Below are 22,536 nucleotides of genomic sequence, written 5' to 3' on the forward strand. Positions count from 1 at the left end.
AAATATATAACTTAGCATTACATAATTAAATTATTCTGTCTAATGCAACCTTAAACCAATATGACGAAGATGGTCAATATTGCATCCTCAGCAGCAGAATGTACATATGTTATTTATTAAAGTATGATAGTTAACATTGGGATGATTCAAATTGTAAAATCCCAAAATTTTATGATTTAATTCCTTTGAGTGATTCAAATCGTAGTTAAAATTGAAGATGAGGTAAAATCCTTTAAAATCATGATTTAAATCTCAAAATTAGAGATATTAGCGTTTTAAGATTTAGTTGTAAAACCCTATTATTTGATTTATGATTTTACCTCCTTTCTCTCTCTTTTAAGATAAAATCTCAATTTTAACTGGCTTGAATTTTTTTTTTATCATTTCCAATTATCTAATGATACAATCAACTAAGATTATATTTAATAAAATTAACTAAAACTTAAAAAATTAACTTATTAAATTATAAGTGTTCGAGCAAACTAAGTTATGAAGTAGTTAGAAAATATAAAATGATAAAAGTAATATCATGATTCATTTAAAAAAGATAACAAAATAAATAAATAAATATATTGAGAATAAAAGAAAAAAATATAAAAAATTAAAAATTAACATTTTAAAAATATAACTTCAAATAACGTTTCAGAAAATGTTAAAAACTATTAAAAAAATTTATTTACCAAAAAATTAAATTTTTTCAGATAAAAAAATAAATGAAATACGTTCCCAAAAATAACTTTAACTTATTTAAGAAAAGCAATAAAAATTTGTGTGCTACATCAATGTTTTATGCATAAGTATTATCATAATAAGAAAGACTAAGGGCCTCGAACGGGAAAAGTTTTATTGAATCTCATGATGGGTGTCACAATGTTCCAAATCATATATACGAGATTTTTAAAGATCAATTCCAAAGACCTATATGTAGTGTCCCATTCATTTGAGTTTTTTGCTTCTTTTGTTTCCTATGCTATGCACATATATAATATATATGAATCACTTTCTGGAAAACGAAAATATGGCATAGTCATATTTTATTAAATGAGCGTTGACCAAAATGATCTTGTAGTTCAAAAACTTGTATCGTATGGATGATGATTGTAAGAGAGAAGGAACCACCCATTTGCAAAATTTAGATGCCTTTCATATCTGCTAGGAGTTTTCCTTTCAGACCAAAAGTTCATATGGTCAAACTTAAATGATCCAATAAATTATTAGTTAAAAACCTTGATTTAAGTTAACCCACACACATATCCATGCATCTATATAAAGTTTTATATAATTTAGAATTATTTAATATTTAATTGATCAAATTTATTTTTTTTACTACCGAGTATATAAATCAATTCACATAGAATTATTTCAATTTTAAGCAAGTTCAGATCTTAAATATACATAAATATTTATAAAAAGAATTTTATTCACATAACAATTATATCTGACTGAAAGAAAGATGCCTTGTAAAAGAGACGGATTTTTAAAAAAATTGAGTTTATTTTAATTACACTATTTTTCTAAATATAAATAAATGAATAATTATAAGATAGCATATAATTTTTATTTTATTTAAAATTTGACATCATATTAAGACAATAACATATGATTTAATGATTGAATTTAAAAAAATTCGTATTTTATAAAAGAGTTATGAAGAAAAGTAAATTTAAAATACTTACTCTTGAAATAAGAAATGAATTAACCATTCCTTTTCACATAAAAAAAAACCAGGTTGCATAATTCCCTATAGAACAAGTTTATTGGTCCATGTTAAGTAAAAAGAAAAGAAATAAGACAGATGAAAATAAATGAAAATAAAGTAAAAATTAAATGTGTTTTAAAATTAGTAAGAAATAGTTTTAATTAGTAAAGGAAAAAGGAAAAAAATAAATATATAAGTTAAATTTAACAATGAGACGCACTTACTTTTTAATTCTCTCCTTTTTATCTTTATCAAACAAACCCAATTATATTCATCAAACCCCTATCAACCAAACAACCCTTAAATTTTCTTGCAATGGAGAAACTTTATTCAAAGTATAAACATCTATGTGATGGAACCATCTTTTTCATCGAAGAATAAGGCTCGAGTTTAAGATTCTAATTCTTGAAAGAAATCGAGCATATATATATCGCCTGAACCAACCACCAATTGTCACCTTTTGAAACGTTAACATCAATGCATAAAATTCAACACCATATGAGAAATTCCTTCACACACTTGGATTTAATTTGAAATTTCATTCCTAACTAACTTCCAGTCTTCCATATTGAGGGATGGCTAGGCTAAGATTTAGCAGAAGTAAAATCAGGTGGATGAAAATGGTGAATCAACTAATTAATCAAGCCAAAGTTCTGGATTGAGTAGTTATTTAATGATTTTTTCAACTTTCTAATGAATGATTTTTTCCATCGATTCCTATGTTAAAATACACTATTTGAAGCACCCCCTCCAAAACCCTCTCCTCCTTGGGGATTTGGAGGGGAAGAATTGAAGAAGAGAGTTGAGAGTTGAGAGTTGAGATTGTAAAAGAAAGACGGTGAACTTGATCATAAATTCAACAGCTCTCTGCTGAGTTTAGAGTCGTTGACACTTAACACGAATCATATGTACCTGATTTTTTCTTGTTATGAATCAACTTGTATCTCGATGAATTAGTTTTGACTTTCAGCTAAGGAACACCATGAGTTCACCCAAAAAATAAATCAACTTTTTTCGGAGAGTACTAACTTGAGCTGAAAGAATTATACTGTTTCCCCTGCAGAATCACAAATATCATTAGTATAAAAACATTATGTCGTCATTTAATGTGTGTAACTGACAAAATTATGTTAAAATATGGCTCAGTTATTGTTGCTGGTATTATCTTGTTGGGTTGGGAAGATAAAAGTTCTTGTCCCTTAGATGTGCACAAGAGGGGAACAATTTGTGTTGAATATGCGCCAGATGGGTTGAAAATGGAGCAAGATTAATCTGATTACAGCATGAGATGCATTATTTGATCGCAATCATAATTATCCAATGAAATTAAGTCGATCATAACAGTGGGAAATAAAGAAAAAATTTAAAATGATCATTTAGATGGAACATAAAATAAGATAAAGCCACCCACCATCACGTTATAAAGATGAGAATCCGGTAAAGGCAGTGGAATATGAATAATGTTAGTATAGTGGAGTTTGACTATAGGATATATAACGCATAAACAACAGAACCATATCAATTACAATTACAAACTATGGTAAACTACCCCCACAAAATACAGAAAAGCTCCATAAAAATAAAAAGATGCTCAAACGTAAAAATAATATTGAGTATATTTATCTGATACACATGTGGTCGTGTGTGTGTGTGTATATATATATATATATAGCCTGAAAAGGAAAACATGTGCACAATACTTAAAACCTCCTTGCCCTAAACTTGAACCTCCGAGCCTCTTTCTATTCTCAAGTTAATGTTGTTGTGAAAGTTAGCCACCGAACCAGATGGTACACGCAGGTTTTGTTTTAATTGAACAGCTTAAAAGTATTGGATAAGTGACTCTTAGACTAACAAGTATACTTATATATGAATTTATGGAAAAAAGAAACTATTGATGTAAATCTGGCAGACACATGGTTAAATTCTAAAATTCTAAATCAGTTTCATTTTGATGTGTGCTAACTAGAGATTTTATTGGACAATATCCTCATTTTGTTAGAGTAACAAAATTCGTTCAGCAGAACAAGTTAACTTAAAATAGATTAATTTTGCAACTTGTTGGCTTGACTTATTTGTAATGCTTTATTAAATCACTGTTTAAAAGTAACGGTCTTAAACACTTAGACAGTATGAACATTTTTATTCTGTTTATTATTGAATGTTCTTGTTTTTCTCTCTGATCCTCAGTCCACAATATAAATGCATGCTTTGTTCTTAATCTCCATATCTGAAACGCTTTAGTGGAACATAGTGAGAGGCAGAAAGGATGGGAAACAACATAGCAACATACAACAAATACAAAAGTTTATTGTTCTTTATCAGAAAGTACAAGTTCACCGAGCTGCTTCTGCGTGCCACCGAACTGCTTCCACCGCAGGACCTCAAGGAGGCGTTTTCAAAGTTCACTGGAGGAGGGTCCTACATGTCCGCGGAGCAGCTCCACGGTTTCCTGATGGAGCATCAGGGGCAAGTGAGAAAGACATGTCAAGAAACTGTTAATAAGGTTGATCAAAATAGAGAACATGAGATCACCCTTGATGAGCTCTTCCGTTTTTTGCTTCATGATGATTCCAACGCTCCCTTGAAAGCCGAGGTAAGCTCTCTCCATATAAGGTTTTAAATTGCAATCATGGTTACAATTTCATTGTCATCCTTGATATTACATTAAATTGCGGCCGTGATTGCGGGTCAAGTAACCCAAAAACCTCGACTTGTATATCAAAAGTCAAAATCATTTGTAGAACTTCACCTTTAAGAGTTTCATTTTTTGGTTTTAGCCTTATTTTGCTAAAACCATACAATAATGTGATTCCAGGTACATCATGATATGGGTGCTCCATTGTCACATTATTTCATATATACAGGCCATAACTCCTATTTGACAGGGAATCAACTCAGCAGTGACTGCAGTGAAGAACCAATCATAAAGGCTTTGAAAAGAGGCGTGCGTGTTATTGAACTTGATTTATGGCCAACTTACAATAAGCATGATATTAAAGTAGATCATGGATGGTACATGAATTTGATGATAAAGTCCATTTTAGATTTACTATTGACTATAGTGACCCCAAAAATAAAGTTCTTTAACAGTCTTAATTGTAAGAAAAAGCATACTAATTTGTTTTTATTTTCTTTTCTCTCACACGGAATCAATGCAGGACTCTTGCCAACCCTGCCTCAGTTATTATATGTCTAGAATCCATAAAGGAATATGGTTTTGTTGCATCTCAATACCCAGTGATCATAACTATAGAAGACCATCTTACAACAGATCTTCGAGCTAAATTTGCAGAAGTAAGCATCCAGTTTCACTCGTTCACTTCCTCTCATGATTTCATTGAAGAATGTTGATACTATTCTGTTTTACTTTTCCTTCTCTTATCATGATTTCATGTCTTGCAGATGGCAACTCAAATATTTGGGGAAATGCTTTTTTACCCTGGGGCAGATTGCTCTTGCTTAACAGAATTCCCTTCCCCGGAATCACTAAAAAATCGAGTTATTATATCAACGAAACCCCCGAAAGAACGTTTTAAGTCCTACCGTATCAAGGACAATCCTATGCTAAATGAAAGTGAATCATCTGAAGAAGAATCATGGGAAAATGAATCTCCAGACTCCAATAAGAACGAAGTGGAGACCGAGGACATGGTGAGACTAAGATATATGCTATATTATATGAATTCATATATTTGTAATAAAATTAAGAACTTACGTTCTTTGTGTGCTATGTTACTTCTTTTCATGTATTACCAGAATGGAAGTGATCATGATGAGGGAAATGAAAGTGCATGTGAATGTGCCCGCAAACCATATCAGGTGTGTTCACCTGATTACAAACACATAATCACTATCCATAATACGAAACTCAAGGGTTGCCTGAAGGATAAATTGAAAACAGACGGTGAAGTTAGACGCCTAAGTTGGAGTGAGAAGACCCTTGAAAAGGCTTCAGAATCTCATGGAACAGATATTCTTAGGTACTTGTCAAGCTTAACTGCTGAATGGTGATAGTGGCTGCAAAAAATGGTCACACTTTCATAGTTGACAATATCCAGTGTTGATATGCAATGGCTTATCTTTATATTCCATTCCTAAGTCAAGTCATTACTTTAACACTTAAATTAGGCCTAGGTAGTTATCCCATGACTTATCTGATTCAAGTTCATATTCTACCCAGGTTCACACAGAAAAATATCCTCAGGGTTTACCCGAGTGCAATGCGTGTCAAATCCTCAAATTTCAAGCCAAATATTGGGTGGATGTACGGGGCTCAAATGGTTGCATGCAATATGCAGGTTAGGGAAACTATGACCAGAGAAATCTTAGTCACATGTTTAAGCTGTTTTTATGTTGTGGACCAACCCAATATGCATGTTGAAAATTGATTGTGTTTTATAATTATGTCTAACACAACAGTCACAATATTCAAATGAATCAAATCTTGAACCCTTATACTAGCAAGAGTTTTTGGTGATACTTTGTGCTATAAAATTTAGCCTTGGAGACTATTTCAAAAGTCACGTGCATTGAGTTCATTTGCAAGTTACTATGTCTTTGCCAGGAATTCTAATCTTCTACAATTTCACCATTTGTCTTCCCCAACAGGGGCTTGGCAAATCGCTCTGGTTGATGCAGGGTATGTTCAGGGCAAATGGAGGCTGTGGTTATGTAAAGAAGCCTCAATTTCTAATGCAGAAGTATCACTGTGACAATGAGTTTGATCCTACAAGGATACAGTCAGTGAAGAAGAAGACATTTAAGGTAAGCATATATCATTCAATAATATAATGTAAATTCATTTGTTTAGTTGGATGGTGGCATTTGATTTTTGAATGTTATGTTGTCGTGTCCAATAACAGGTAAAAGTATACATGGGACATGGGTGGAGCTCAGATTTGAGTCCTACACACTTTGATAAGTGCTCTCCGCCAGACTTCTACACTAAGGTCAGCTGGATAATTAAACAACTCTCAGTAAACTTAGGAGGACTAATCTTTTACCATAAAACTTGATTTAGGCTTCAACATTGATCATAATTTTGTAAACTCTACAACTACAACTGATATCTCTGGCCTATTTCTCACTTCCATTGCAACTCCGGTTCATACCTGATGATTGATAAGCAATACAACAACAACAACAAAAACAACAAAAGCCTTATCTCACTAGGTAAAGTCAGCTACATGAACTACAAAACATCTTTAATCTTGATTAAAGACCAAATCTTTAGAGATATTATTTACTATCAGATCTCTCCTAAAAACTTCTCTCAATGTCCTTGTTGGTATCCCTCCCCCTATTTTTGACAGGACTAAAAACCATGCCATCCACTTTCCTTGCCTGTACCTATAGTGACCTTCTTTGCAAGTGTTCAAAGTCATCTTAACCAATTTTCTGTCTTCTTTCCTCAATCGGTACTACACCAATTTCTCTTCGTATGTAATCACTTCTAATCCTGTTTTTTCTTGTCTGGGCACATATTTAACTTATTATTCTCATCTCTACTACTTCCACTTTTTTCTCATATTCTTCCTTTAAAGTCCAACATTCGCTACCATAAAAGTCAAAAAATGCACATACTCTTATGTTCTGAACTTTTATATCCTATTCACTCCTCTCAACCAGGAACTTTGAGTGGTTATTTTCACTAGAAAAAACAAGAAGAAACAGAAAATATTGTTCTGTGTGTATCCTAATTGATATCTGAGTTTGCGCGACAGGTTTGTATTGTTGGAATGCCAGATGATGTTGCAAAGAAGAAAACAAAGGTTATGATGGACAATTGGTTTCCTGTTTGGGATGAAGAATTTGAATTCTCTTTAATTGTTCCAGAGCTTGCATTGCTTCTCATACAAGTAAAGGACAAAGATCCTGGAAAGGATGATTTTGCTGGACAGACATGTTTGCCAGTTTCGGAGCTAAAACATGGATTTCATTCAGTCCCTTTATATAACAAAAAGGGAGAGAAATTTAAATCTGTAAAGCCATTGATGCAGTTTCAGTTTGAATGAATTGTAGCAGCATGCTGTCTCCACCTATGGCTCTAACATTACATGGTTTGACCACTTGACTGCTACAATTTGTTTGTCGTAAACTCATAATTAATCAGTGAACAATTTATAATGCATATTGCTAATTTAAATTTAATTGAGTACACTTAAATTTACACTGATTCTTTTTAATGACGACAATGAAGATCGGACCTATGCCTTTATGTATTTACTCTAATTTCATCACTAACCGACTTTAGTGAGTTTAAGTGTATTGAATGCTTATTGATAATTAGAGATTTTCTCCGAGGAATTCCTTATAGAAATAAGTAGAGATAACATAAGTGTATATATTTAATTTCGAGACAGAAGAAGAAAAAAAGTTAGGAAGAGTTTAAAAAAGAATTAATAAATATAATGAGTAGGTGATAAAAAAAATACAGAAAAAAAATAATAAATATGATAAATAAATACCTTAATAATTTAAAATTATTAATAATATAATTAAAAGTACATAAATTATTTTCAAATGTCATAATTAAAATTCACATAAAAATTGTTAGAAAATATCCTTTATATATAATATATATTATAAAAAAAAAATTAAAAGTCTTTGCCGCATGTAACAAGATTTGCATCTTAGAATTTTTTTTAAAAAAAAAAAAAAAGAATTCAACAACAGAGATTATGGCAAAAACATATAACATATATTATAATCTATAAACTATATTTTCCAATAAACAATTATAATAGGTAGATTTCTCTTTCAAGTATACCTGATTAATATCCAGCAAGTATTCTGACCTGGTATTTGAATTAAATTTTATCAAGGGAAAAACCTTACACCGTATATTGATATTCTAATTCTAGTCACTCTTATCTTGTGGAGTAAATATATATTCCGCTGGACCTTAATTAAAACTGGTCAACTGGGTATACTCATCTCATCTCATCTTCCTAATCCTTGGGAATGTGCTTCTTCCTCTAACGTCCTTGTTAGGAAGCTAACTCGTAAAGCTGAGAGTGATACCTAATATAAATTAAGCACTTCAAGAAACTTTTTCGTATAAAGTTTGTCACAAACGCATGCCTGCCAGTGATGCAGTGAAAATTGAAGGCAGGAGTTGATTGGCCATTATGCTTGAAGTTAATATGCCAAAATATTGAAGACTAGTCAGAGAGAGTCATTACAAGAATTAAAATCAAACATAAAAATATTTTAGGTGGTAAAAAAAATTATTTAAGTACTTTTTTGTTCTTCACAGTTCACCCTTCTTTTTTGAGTTTTTTCTTTTAATATTTGTAAAACACTCCTCTTCTCTCCCATCTAACTTTTTAAAATATAAAAAAGAAGTGAATCAAAATGAAATACTTCAATGACTTCACTATTACATTTTTTTAATAATAATCTCCAATTTCACTTCTATATATATATATATATATATATATATATATATATATATATATATATATATAAAGTTATAATATCAATAACTTCACTTTCATGTTTTCTTAATAATAAAATACAAAATAGCATTTCATATCTCCATCTTCACTTCTTTATTATTAAAAAAAAAAAAAGCCTTTTCTAGAAGTCGTAATTTTGAATATAACTTTTACTTTATCTTTTATCAATAAAGATAATAGGAGAAGCTAAATCCTCTCGGGTATTATGCAACACGGTTGTAAGAGGTCATCAAGTATATATACTCATCTATGGCCCTCTCTTGTTGTCCCTCAACCAAGGCGCATACTGCAAAAGCAAAAAAAAATAAAAATCAGAAAGTCAAATAAACAATCAATGGAAACAATGTTTCAAACCAATAAGTCATATAAACAACCAACCGAAACTATGGTTCATCCTTCACTAGGGGAAATAAAAATAGAGTGAAAAGAAGTAAGAGAAGAAAGAATGAATAAAAAGTGAATAGATTTTTAAGGTGTTTGGATTAAAAAGTAGAAAAGAAATATAAGAGAAAGGAAGTTCAATTTTTTGTCTACTTATTTGATTGGACAGAAAAGTGGAAAAAAAATCTTATAAAAACATATTTATTCTTAATATATTTTGATCTTATGAGGTAGATAAGAAATAATAAGATTAAAATTGTAACTTTGGATGGATTTCACATTTTATTATCTTCTTTTCTTCCTATTTTGTTCACCAAATGATATATTATGTATGTTTAGATTAAAATTTACAAATATAAGTTTGAATCAAAAGAATGTTGTAAACTTTGATAAAAATAAATTTATAATAATATGATTTTTATTTGAATATGTTTTGTTCAAAAGTATACTAATAAAATAAAATTTGTTTCAATAATATGCATCAAATATACTTTTGCTTCATATTTCTATTATAAGTATATAAATTAAAAGTAATTTTTTTAAAAGTAATTCATTTGTTACTTATGATTCAAGCCCAAATGTGTCCTAAATGTAGGTTATAGAAACAATTTTACCAGAATCCAAGTGAATGTTTGGATTCAAGTTTACAAACTTAAGTTTACAAATGCCTTTCAGAAAAATAAAACTTAAGTTTGCAAAATTATTCCACTTCTCAAAAATTGAGTTTTCAAATAAATTTTTTGTCTTAAAATTTGAGGATAATCAAATATGATCTCAAATTGATTTTATTATTAAATATACTTCTGGATCACTCTCAACAAAAATTCAAACACACTCTAAATATGATACAAAAGTGAGTTTAGAGTTATAAAAGTATGTTTGAGGTCCCAAATGAATATGCAAACATACTCATTATTTTTTGAGTTCTAAAACTACTTTTTCTCTCCTATTTGGTCACTTCTCTCTTCTCAAATTTTATTGAAGTAAAGATAACGGTAATTAGGATGTGTGCATCCTCTTCAATATTATAAATGTTTAGTGGGAGAGATACACATACAAAAACTGAATGACTATAATTTTTTTTAACAATTTAATTTGTTTGTGTGCATCTTTTTCCTATCCAAATCTTTTAGGATTTCAAATATGAATACATATTTGTGATTAAAAGGATAAACATGGGAGTCTCGAATTAAAAACTTAAAATTTAATATTGACTTGTAAAATTACAAATTATTAAAGGTTAACTCATTTATATAAATAATCATAATTAAAAGTTTCATATCAACTTATCGAAAAATAAATAAAACTTGAGTTTAACTTATTTTTGTTTGTTCTTTTTTTCCAAAATAAGTCTCGTATTTGATAAAAAAAAATTATCCCAAAATAAATACTACATTTAATTTTTTTAATGCAACATTAATTATTTTTTTTCATTAATGTTCCTAATAAAGATTAATTTTAATACTACATTGGTTAATATTTGTCTAATATTAATACTAAATTATTTTATTTATTTAATAAGATTAATTTTATAAAATTATTATTTTCTTTCATGTATTTAATAAGATTAATTTTAATTTATAAAATTATTACTCTATTTCATTTACTTATACCTTTGGCACATAGAGCAGTTAATTTTAAACATATATTTCATTTGTTATAAAGGCTCTTGATATCACTTTTAATAATATTAATAAATTTATAAAAAATAAAGTTAATAAAAACATACATTTAGGAAAATAAGAGGAAATAGAACTTTTTATTTTTTTTACTAAAAAGCAACATTTACGTGTTAGTCAGTAGAAAGTGTAAAGGAAGATGAATCCCGCTTAAATTGCATTTCATTTTTATGTTTATGGTGCTTCTCTCTCTCTCTCTCTCTCTTCCAAACTCGAAACTCAAAAGTTTTTCATTCATCATATATTATTTATTTCATACCCATCGCTTTCTTCTTCTTCTTCATTCCTCTGTGTCCAATAACAATGGGCACCGTCACCTACAGCTACAAAATGTTCAAGTACTTCAACAGAAAATTCGACGTCTCCGAGCAGGCCCCTCCGCCGGACGTCAAGGAGGCCTTCTCCGCCTTCTCCCACGGCGCCGCCTCCTCCATGTCCGCCCACCAGCTCCTCCGCTTCCTGCACGACCACCAGCGTGAAACCGACTGCACCGCAGAGGATTCCAACCGCATCCTCGACAGCATCATTCAATCGCGCAAACAAACCAACGACACCAACTCCGAACGCCACCACCACCCCGACAACAACAAGAATGGGCTCACCCTCGACGAGTTCTTCCGTTTCTTGTTCCTTCTCGATTTCAACGATCCCCTCAAATCCCAGGTCTCTCTCTTGCTTTCCCTGAAAAACTGCAACAAACAAAAACAAAAACCGTTTTTGTTCATTACGTATTATTATTTTATGCAATGAAATATTACGTGCCATATAGTATAAGCATTTTGTCATGTTGTTAGTTGTTGTTGTTAACGTTGATTATGATAAGGTTTTACTAAAATAATAAACCAATATCACCGAGCACATGAATTAACGGGTGTAACTGTATAAGGTTGTTCTAAATTCGAGTCCTAGATAGAGTTTTGTTGTCGCTTACAATGATTTTACGAGCAGGATAGCCTCATGTGAAAGATGCATGAAGTCTTTACCAGATAAAATCTAATAAAGTTGATAGATAGTTAGTCCTTAAAATTTAATTACGTTAACAAGGTTTGATTTCTGAAGACTAAGTGTGTATTTGTTTCAACTTTAAAATTCACGTTCAACTAGAAAACACATGTTTCAAGACATAAAAACTAAAGCAATGTGATGGATTTTTTTTTTTCAACGCGTTCAACTGGTTCGGAAACACACCCTATGTATATGAAAATGGCAAAATCAATTTCCACGGTATCTAAATTTTGAAATAATTAATTTCTGGAAAAAAAAGAATGCATAGACAAAGCATATTTGCGTGATCTCTATTCAATAGATTAACATTAGGGAATACGTTAAAAAAAAGGGGTGGTTGTTGTCATAAGGATATTTGTGTGTGTATGTGTATGTTTTGATGAATTATTCGCTGTTGTACTAATTAAGTTGCTTTATTGTCTGATTTCGACATGTTATAATTCTCTTTCTCTTCTTTTTACTGCACAAAGAGGAGGAGCAAAGAAAGGAGAAATGGGAAAGTTTATATAACAGACAAGAAAGGGACCCCGTCTTTAATAGCTTTTTAAAAGACATAGAATTTAGCTTCTCAACCATTCATTACTTTGAGTCCTTCCAAGTGACAAAAATTGGAATTGAAGGTGTGAACTGTCACATCACATTATGGGGCCAAGTGGCCAACAACATAGGGAAGTCTAACTTGTTTACAACACTCGTCAGATTTTGTCAGATAACAAATAGATAAAGGATGGGATTAGATGAATTTTGGAAAATTACTTTTTTATGAGAAAAACACAAATTAATTTTTAAAAATCTTGGATCTTTAGAAAAAATTTTAAGATATTTCTTAACTGAAAATCTTTTACTTTGCATGTATGTATTGTGCAGTGATATTTTCTTTATGTGCCATAATTGTGATGTCACGACCTCCAACTAAAAGAGGAAAGTTTGAATAAGGAGTGAAACTGACTTGGATTTTTCTTCTGCAGTTACATGTAATGTTTGTGACTGACATTGGCTTATAATGATCAATAGTTATACTAGTGTAAGAGTGCCTAAAATTAAATCATAAATGCACTTCATTTGTTAAAGCCAATTTATATAGTATCGGAGATGAAACAGGAAAAAACGAGTATATAGGTTGAGGACAATATCTAGTTTACAGTGTTATTATTATTTTAAGGAATGTTGTTGTCTCTTGTTAACAATATGAATGATGTGTGATGCCAGGTACATCATGATATGAATGCTCCGTTGTCACATTATTTCATATATACAGGGCACAATTCCTACCTGACTGGGAATCAGCTGAGCAGCGTTTGCAGTGATGTGCCAATCATAAAGGCTTTGCAACGAGGTGTGCGGGTAATTGAACTAGATTTATGGCCAAATTCAACTAAAGATGATATTGACGTAGTTCATGGAAGGTGCTGATCTTGAGTTCAATCTTGTGGAGCTAGATGACTATTTTCTTTCTGTCTTTTGATGTTTTAGAGTTTTCAGACATTCATGGTGCAATTTGTAAAATGCATTTGCTTTGGAACCTTTTTTCTGAAATATTTCAGGACACTTACTGCTCCTGTCTCACTTATCCAATGTTTAAAGTCCATAAAAGAGTATGCTTTTGTTAAATCTAACTACCCGGTCATCATAACTTTAGAGGACCACCTTACACCATTTCTTCAAGCTAGAGTGGCAGAGGTAATGTTCCATTGTTACCACACACACAAAAAGAATATACTTCAAGTCCCTATTTTTGTAGGCATTGAATGCAAATTTAATCTTATTTGCAGATGATAGCTCAAGTATTTGGAGATATGCTCTATTTTCCTCATGAAGATCCTCTGACAGAATTCCCCTCGCCGGAGTCGTTGAAAGGTCGAATTCTTATATCAACCAAACCACCAAAAGAATATCTTGAATCCAAACAATTCAAGGATAGTGACAGTGAGAGGGAATCAAATGAAGAAGGATCATTATCCCCATGCATTATCCCTGAATTGGAGGTTGTTGATGAGAAGGTGAGCATAAAGAACATATTTGTGTCTAATTCGATTTGCATTTATAAGCTCTGCGTGCTTATGTCATCTCCCCACCCAACTGGATAGTCAAATGGAAATGATCTTGATGAGGAAGGCTTGAGTGCTCGTGATAAAAAATCAGACCAACAGAGTGCACCAGAGTACAAACGTTTGATTACAATCAATGCTGGGAAGCCAAAGGGTCATGTAAAGGACCACTTGAACAATGTTGGGGGCGTAAAGCGCTTGAGCTTGAGCGAACACGAACTTGAAAAGGCTTCTGCTACTTATGGATCTGATATTGTTAGGTATCCTACTCAGTAAATACTAGTGCTTTCAACACTTTATAGTTGACAACCTCTCAAATAAGATGGTAGCATTTTATGCTTCTAGATTTACACAGAAGAATATTATCAGGGTGTATCCAAAGGGAACACGTGTTACCTCCTCAAATTACAGGCCACATATAGGATGGATGTACGGAGCTCAGATGGTGGCATTTAACATGCAGGTGAGGGACTTGTGACCAAGGTTGTTTCAAATAAAAAGATTCATCCTAGTGTTCTCTATTTCTAGTCCTGATGCACTCTACCACACATGATCCATGTGAAAATTTTATCATACAGTTGCAAACTTGGATGTTCAGGAAGCTAGTGAAAGCATGCATGGATACATCTTTGAGCTATTTTCTGTTGTGGAGCAATCTTAATGCATGTTGAATTAATATTTCTTAAGATGTGTCCACATATATTTAATTCTTTACTGTACACTATTTTAGTGTTACCAATAGAACAATCATTGCTAGTGCTATATGGATTTTGTGCTTTTTTTTCTTAGTAAGGTATTTTGTTAATACTTAATTAATAGTCATAGTAGCTAGTATGATGTTATTTTTCTTTTGTTTAGTGCATCCTTTGATGCTAACATTTTAGTATTTTGTTTTTATTTATCAGGGGCATGGAAAATCACTCTGGTACATGCAAGGCATGTTTAGAGCAAATGGCGGGTGTGGTTATGTGAAAAAGCCTGCATTTCTGACAGAAAAAGGTCCGCATAATGAGGTTGTTGATCCTAAAAGAGCATTGCCAGAGAAGAAGTCATTGAAGGTAAGGTACTATTTGAAAAGGAAACCAATTGATTTGGTGACATCTTTTAAACTTCTCCCCTATCGACCTATAGGTAAAAGTATATATGGGAAACGGGTGGAGCTCAGATTTCAGCAAAACACACTTTGATACATTCTCTCCACCGGACTTTTACACAAAGGTGAGTTCGATATTTTTACTAATATTGCAGATCAGGGGCAGTAGTAATCTGTCGGTGGATGGACATAGTTGAACATCTCGTGAAGAGATGTTTTTGACAATTGAACTTGAAAATGTGGCCTAGTCTTCATGTTTCAATAATGATTGATACGCCTCCAACTAGTTATTGGGCTGAACCTTTTTTAGTACGACTGTTAGAAACCCTTCAACTTTTTATAACCATCTCCTATATCTGCATTTCGCAATTTGTGTGGGATGTGCATATACCTTGAAGAGCAGACTATATAGTTTTAAGATTGTGTAAAAATTATTGTTAGAAATCCTTTAAAGATATTTTATTTTGTTGATGATGGCTGGCTAGAATCTGAAGAGCTAATTGTGTAATTGCACTTATCAAGAGGAAAAAAGAGAGAGAAACAAAAAATATATTATACTTAGCATTTGATTAATTTATATAACAGGTTTGCATTGTTGGAGTACCAGCTGATAAAGCCAATAAGAAGACCAAGGTAATTCAAGATAATTGGTTTCCCGTCTGGGACGAAGAGTTTGAATTTCCCTTGACTGTTCCTGAACTAGCTTTGCTTCGAATAGAAGTTCGAGAGTATGATAAGCATGAAAAGGATGACTTTGGTGGACAAACATGTTTACCCGTCTCTGAGCTAAGATCTGGATTCCGTGCCGTCCCACTTTTTGATCAGAAGGGCGAGCAATTAAAATCTGTAAAGCTTTTAATGCGGTTTCAGTTTGTTGATAGTGTACCAACTAGTCAATAGTAAAATTAAAATGAAGTTTGAGTATAGCATCCTTTTGTAACTTTATTTATACTTATCTAGAATGTAATTTTATTTATACCTAGATGAATATTTGATTAAAATAATATTTAAAAAGTTTGTAGAAAAATAATAATTTAAATTAATTAATTAAAGATAGAAAAGATGAGAAAATTCAATATTATTATAGAAGAAAATTCAAAAGATGAGAATGTGAGAAACTTAGTCTATGAGTCTTACTCGATGATATAATGTTAATAATTTTTTTCTATTTATAGTTATTTCAATTTATACATGCATTTATTAATATACTCTAATTTTAGTCTCTCATATGAAATAGTCTCATTTATTTATTTTTTTTCTCAAATTCCTTTGTGAATAGAGATGTATAACATGTTAAACAAATATCAACTTATCTCTAGTGATGACTTTATTTAGATACATTTTTTCAGTTCTATTAAAAAATAACGTTTTTCAACGTTACCCATAAAACTTAATATACAAATGGGTGATCAAGTCACAATAATAATATTAAGCACAGGAAAAGATAATGCAAATGTAATATTCATAAATAGATAGGAAAAAAATTACATCAAGGGTAATTGGAGACCAAGTTCCCAAGGATTTAGCTTCTCATTATCATGAAAATGGAATGGAGGGAGGGAAATATTAAGAAATAAGAGGGAAATATTTAATTAGTCTATTTTTTTTAATTAAGATGATTTCTTTAATTAGTCATATTTCCTTAATTAACATATTTTCTTTAATTAGCCTGTTTTTTTAGTTAGCTCATTTTTTTGGATTTTATTTTATTAAGTAAGCATTATAAATTCATCATTTTTAATATTTTTTGCGCAAAAACTTAAAGGAAAAATTAGGAGAAAAAAATTTAAAATTCTTATATAATTTAACTTCCAAAATATATTCATAATCTAACAGTTATCACAGTTGAAGTGAACTAAGTATAATGATTACATGCATATGATATCATATTCCTAGGTGTTTTTCATTTTGACTAGTGTGACTAGGGGCATCAAGAAGATTGTTGTGACTATATTATGGGCTTAAGAGGTTTATCTATCTAACTTATCTTCACCTTCAACAAAACACAAACATATTAGCAACATCCAATTTTATACCCGAGTGTTGTGAATTTTAAGGTGTATATGCTGATGCGAGACCTAAGACCAGAAAGGCATAATGTAGATGAGAATTTGATGTCATACCCTTACAATGAAGTTGCTGATAAATAAATAAGTTGATAGATGTTTGTCAACACAGCCACAAAGGTAGCATATGCCACCTTGCTAGTGACAAATAGTCAAATACATATGTACATGATGAGGAAGATGCTGGATGGTGAATCTCTCTCCATGTTACTGGAGGTGTCGCATCGCAATTCAACCATTTTGAAGGAGACCCTTGATTTGCCCTTGTATTTGATAGTGAATACTCCAGTGTTGTGCCGGTCCTTTGATAATTTTTGTCGTATATTCTCGTAGATGCATAGATCCTTAAAGATAAAATGCATTCCCAATGGCATTACTGTTTTGGAAAATGGGAATTTATGAGGGAAAAAGCTGGGGAAGTAAAGGTTCCCTTTCCTTTAGTTTTTAAAACCCCAAAATTCTTACCCATTGAGGTTTTTCATTTTCTGTCGTTGTACAATAGAAGTAACAAATTTTAAATCTAAAACCTTGGGTAAACTACTGAAACCTTTTATTATTTGGTGGATCTTATTGGATTAAATTAAGAGTTTAACATAGGCCAAAGGATGTTTCCTTTTTAAACAAATAGTTATTAAATTACGTGCACACAGCGTATACATACACATATCTACGTGTATGCTTGCACGTTGCATTGTAAATTTATAGTTAATGCATGTTAGGAAATGCAATTTTGGAAAATAGATCTGCATGTGCTAATTAACGCATGTTTAGATCTGTGATTTGGAAGAATGGATCCGCATCTGGTCAGTAGCTTCTGCATTTTTGCCTTTTTTGGAATGAAGTCAAAATTCGGAAAGATGAGTTAGGAATGCATGCATATCAAAATAGATATTTAGTGCAAGTATTTAAGTAAGTTACTTCTTATATTTTATGACAATCGAGAATATAACTTGTCAAAATACTCTTGTTCAAAATTAAGGGTATGTTAATAAATTATTTTCAGAAATATTTTAGAAAATTATACTTTTAGTGTATTTAAAAAAAATCAAAATTATAATTTGTTAAAATACTTGATTTTATCTCCTAAACTAATATAAGGGGAGGTAAATTTTCCTCATAAAATTCTTAGCCTAAATTGTCCTTCCTTTCTTTTAGAACTGTTTTTGTTTCCTAAAAATAAAGAATTCGAGTTGTGTTGGGAGTTGTATAGGTACGAGTATTTTATAGCAATCCATGAAATACAGCTAACACATAGAATACAAAAATTTAATGAAGCAATATTTAATAACACTTTTTTTTTTGTCTCACCAAATATATTTTTTAATAAGGTTTTAATTACACATATTCTTAGATTGTGAAGATTCAAGAAAAGATTGTCCTGAATATCATTATTTCTTAATAAGGTTTTAATTACACTTATTCTTAAATTTGATTTGATTCCTCTTAATAAGGATAAGATATGATTACCTTGTCTCTTCAAAAAAAGAAGAATAAAAAAACACACGATCACTTTGCTTTGATAAAGATATAATTTAATTTGAAAAGACATTATGAATAATCCCAATACTTCAATTTCTCTAATTTTAGAAATCTTTCATTCACTTATATAAACACGTTTTGTATAAATAAAACAAGAATTTTAATTAAATACACTTTCATGCCTCAAATGAAAAGTATGATACTTTAGGTTAATTCACCTTGAAATTGAACCAATCGGAGAGCATGTAAGTAATAAAGGTTAATCCATTAATAATTATCGAGTGAAAACCAATCTCGAAATTATTCTTATTGATTTTCCTCGATCTTAATAATCTTGTGTTTTTATTTTTCGTTCTTAATCTTTCATCTTCGAATTTATTCTCACATTATTCTCTTCTTAGTCAATTGTTTTCTTCTGTTTAATTTTTATTGAATCGTGATAAATTGATAATAATAAAATATAGTTACGTGAAATTATATACTTGCAATTTCTCAAGTCAATCTAGATTGTAAGTTTCATCATAGGTTTTTTTTTCTGAACTGAAGTTTCATCATAGTTAAGGAAACCCCAGAAATATATATTTCATTATTAAGACATTGCAAGGACCAAAAATCCAGTATCAAAGCTAGAAAATATAGCATTCACTTGCTAATCTCCATTAGGTGGCTCTGCCAACAATTCTAGGCACATCCCATAGTTATAAAAAAAAATTCTCTCTCTCTCTCTGCCATCAAAGGCACCACTCTAAAACCCAACACTAGGGAATAGAGCTCCCGACCTAATAAATTATTCGACACTCCAAAGTTACCAAATAGATTAAGTTCAAACGATCTAATCCAACAAAACAAAACAAAAAAAAAAAACTAAAAATCAAATAAAGAAATATAATAAAGTTGAGGATCGATAATGTCTAAGATTACTTCTCCAGTTAGATACAAGTCAAATACATAATATATTCAAAGGATATTCTAAGACAAACTATTTTTTTCTTCTAAATAACATCAGCAAACAAAACAGGGGAGCAACATGTGTTCTCATGGAAGCATATTATTAATGAGGAGACCATATCTATATTATTAAGGACATGGATGACAAGGTCAAAGTCTTTAAGATAATCTTTGTTCAGACATTATCTTAAAATCTGTAAGATTACGACCTTATGAGCTAGAAGATAGGGGAGCTACATATGTGTTCTCATGTAATGTTTCGGACGGAACAAAGATGGTCAATTACAACACACTAACAGGAACAGGTTCGTAGTTCTTTTAACAAACATCATACAGGCTAATTTGAAGACAACACCTATTGCTTCAATTTGACCATAGGTTAGAAAGCAGGTCTTGACTTTCCAAATAAATAAAAAATGTACGGTTGAGTTGAGTGTAATGGTGCCATCAAAACCCATGTGACGGTACAAAGGGTAGGTGTGATTGTTATGACATGTCTAATGAGATCATAGCCACTAACAGACCTAGACATGAGAGTGTGCACTTGTATTTTCTTAATTTTTAAAATTTATTAAATTTGTAAATAAAATTTTATATTTTTATATTTTATTTTATTTATATTTATATAAATAAATTTACTGATTTTATTTTTTTTATAATTTACACCTACGGACTATGATAGCCAGCAACAAGCTAGGGAGTTAATTTGCTTAGAGTAGCAAGGTAATTTTACCCAATATAAATCAATGAACTATGAATCATGGGTTACAAATGAGGGGTAGTAGCAAAGATGGTTTCAAATTATACTTTAATAAGGGTAGGACTAGATCTAGAAAGTTCTTGTTATACAATGAGACTTCTATACGATATATTAAAGAGAGTTTAAGAAGTGTGATTTTGTATTAATTCAAAAAAAAATATATAAAGTAAAAGTTATTAATACCAATAATTCGAGACTTGAGTTTTTAAAATTAAAATTTGAGATTCAATCTTTGACTTGAAAATAAAATCATGATTATCATATTTTATCCTAAAATGGTCCATATATGGAGAATGAACTAATTGAATATTAAATAGAATTAATCTGGAAACCTCTTGATCAAGAAAAGAAATAAAAAAACAATATGTAGCCATATGTTAGAGCCATGTAAGTCACTAGGCCACTGAAGCAACAGCCTTAGGCCTCCAATTTTTTAGGATCTCAATATTTTTATACATTTTTCAAAGAAATATTTTCCATTAATTTTAATTATTAAATAATAAATTAAGTTATAGTATGATATATTATTTGGTATTATTTTTATTAATAAGACCACAAATATTAAATATAGATGTAAGTATTATTATAAATAATTTAAGTATATTTTTCTTATTTATTTAAAAAAATTAAGCAAATTATTTTATATCTATTTCGCATCCTACCTCTTTCCTCTCTACAAATATATTATTGAAATTAATATAGAGTTTAAATTTAATGAATGAATCTATAATTGATATATGTGGGAAAAAAAATATTTGGTGCAAATATTGATGTCAAGATCATACATTTAACAGAAAATCTATTTGTATCAATCATTCCGTATTTAAATGTACATGTTTAATTGAAAGTCAATTTAAATACATTTTCAAATATGAAATCATATTCAATTTTTTATTTGATTTCTAAAAATTAAAAAAATTAGATGAGAATAAATTGAAAAACTCTTGATTCATTTTTAAAAATAAAAATTATATTTAAAATTAACAATGTTACTCGATAGATTGAATGAGTTAACTATTTTATATATTGAGAGTGAAGTGTTAAAATTCTTATAAATGATTTAGCTACTAAAAAAGCTAAAAAATTAATATTTTATTTAATATATTAAATCTCTTTAAAATTCTTATAAAAAAAGATTCCTTTAATATTTTCATTTTTAAGCCTCCCTCAAAATATCCGTACACTGCGCTACCGTATGTATAAAATTTTTTGCTTTCAGAGCAAAACATGAACTGTTCGACTAAAACCACCAAAGTAGGAAGACTGAAAATGTTCGTTACAGCTTTCAAAATTATTCCAAGCACTGGCTCGGTCAATATTTCGAACAATTGCATGGGGGCAAAGTGGGACCAAATTATTATTTCATGTTTCTAACTATTAAAAAAAATCCATGCAGGACATGTGAATATATACAAAACCTATATAAATTATCTTCTGCTTTATCGTACAAATAGATAGATAATGTTGCAATACGTTGACAATTCTTTAGAGACGAGAATGGTTGGAATTGAAAGATCGTCGTCTTGATTAATGATTATTTGTTGAGAGCATGTGGACACGCCAAAACTCACAATGGGGGCACATCCTGCTTTTCAGGTTAATCATATTTAGCCAACTTTTCCCGTTAACTCAACACTACTTCAATAATGCAAGTACCAAAATACATACAACAAAAATTAACCTTTTTAACGAAATAATTATCTATTTTAAGTACATTCTTTTTTTAAAATATAAGTAATTAATTTTCTAAAATAATCTGATATTACTAAATACGATACGAGCTCGATACATTATTCCTTTGTCAGATCTATTCAACTTGCATTAGTATGATATTTCTATTTATAGTGTCTTATATAATTGTTTTACGATTATTCGTAAAAGTAGTTTCCAAAAGAAATAATAATTAATTTTTGTT

At 30.5% G+C, this 22,536-nt stretch overlaps 2 protein-coding genes across 3 annotated transcripts; both read left to right on the forward strand.

The window, feature by feature from the left end:
- Positions 1 to 3,803: 3,803 nt before the first annotated feature.
- On the forward strand, positions 3,804 to 7,852 carry LOC114399123 (phosphoinositide phospholipase C 6-like). 2 transcript variants are annotated; one of them, XM_028361241.1, is made up of 9 exons: positions 3,806 to 4,295; positions 4,518 to 4,714; positions 4,861 to 4,996; positions 5,105 to 5,353; positions 5,459 to 5,682; positions 5,883 to 6,000; positions 6,311 to 6,466; positions 6,565 to 6,651; positions 7,426 to 7,852. In XM_028361241.1, exons 1-9 carry the CDS (start codon positions 3,969 to 3,971, stop codon positions 7,714 to 7,716), a joined length of 1,785 nt encoding a protein of 594 aa, XP_028217042.1. In that variant the 5' UTR covers positions 3,806 to 3,968; the 3' UTR covers positions 7,717 to 7,852. The 2 variants fall into 2 exon arrangements, with proteins under 2 accessions (XP_028217051.1, XP_028217042.1); XM_028361250.1 differs by lacking the exon at positions 5,105 to 5,353 and having other exon boundaries at positions 3,804 to 4,295.
- Positions 7,853 to 11,434: 3,582 nt separating this feature from the next.
- Positions 11,435 to 16,305, forward strand: LOC114399135 (phosphoinositide phospholipase C 6-like). Its single transcript, XM_028361262.1, has 9 exons — positions 11,435 to 11,885; positions 13,437 to 13,633; positions 13,772 to 13,907; positions 14,000 to 14,227; positions 14,315 to 14,535; positions 14,621 to 14,738; positions 15,181 to 15,333; positions 15,407 to 15,493; positions 15,954 to 16,305. Exons 1-9 carry the CDS (start codon positions 11,526 to 11,528, stop codon positions 16,266 to 16,268), a joined length of 1,815 nt encoding a protein of 604 aa, XP_028217063.1. The 5' UTR covers positions 11,435 to 11,525; the 3' UTR covers positions 16,269 to 16,305.
- Positions 16,306 to 22,536: the final 6,231 nt, after the last annotated feature.

The sequence above is a fragment of the Glycine soja genome, chromosome 2, assembly GCF_004193775.1.
Source record: "Glycine soja cultivar W05 chromosome 2, ASM419377v2, whole genome shotgun sequence".
Lineage (NCBI taxonomy): Eukaryota > Viridiplantae > Streptophyta > Magnoliopsida > Fabales > Fabaceae > Glycine > Glycine soja.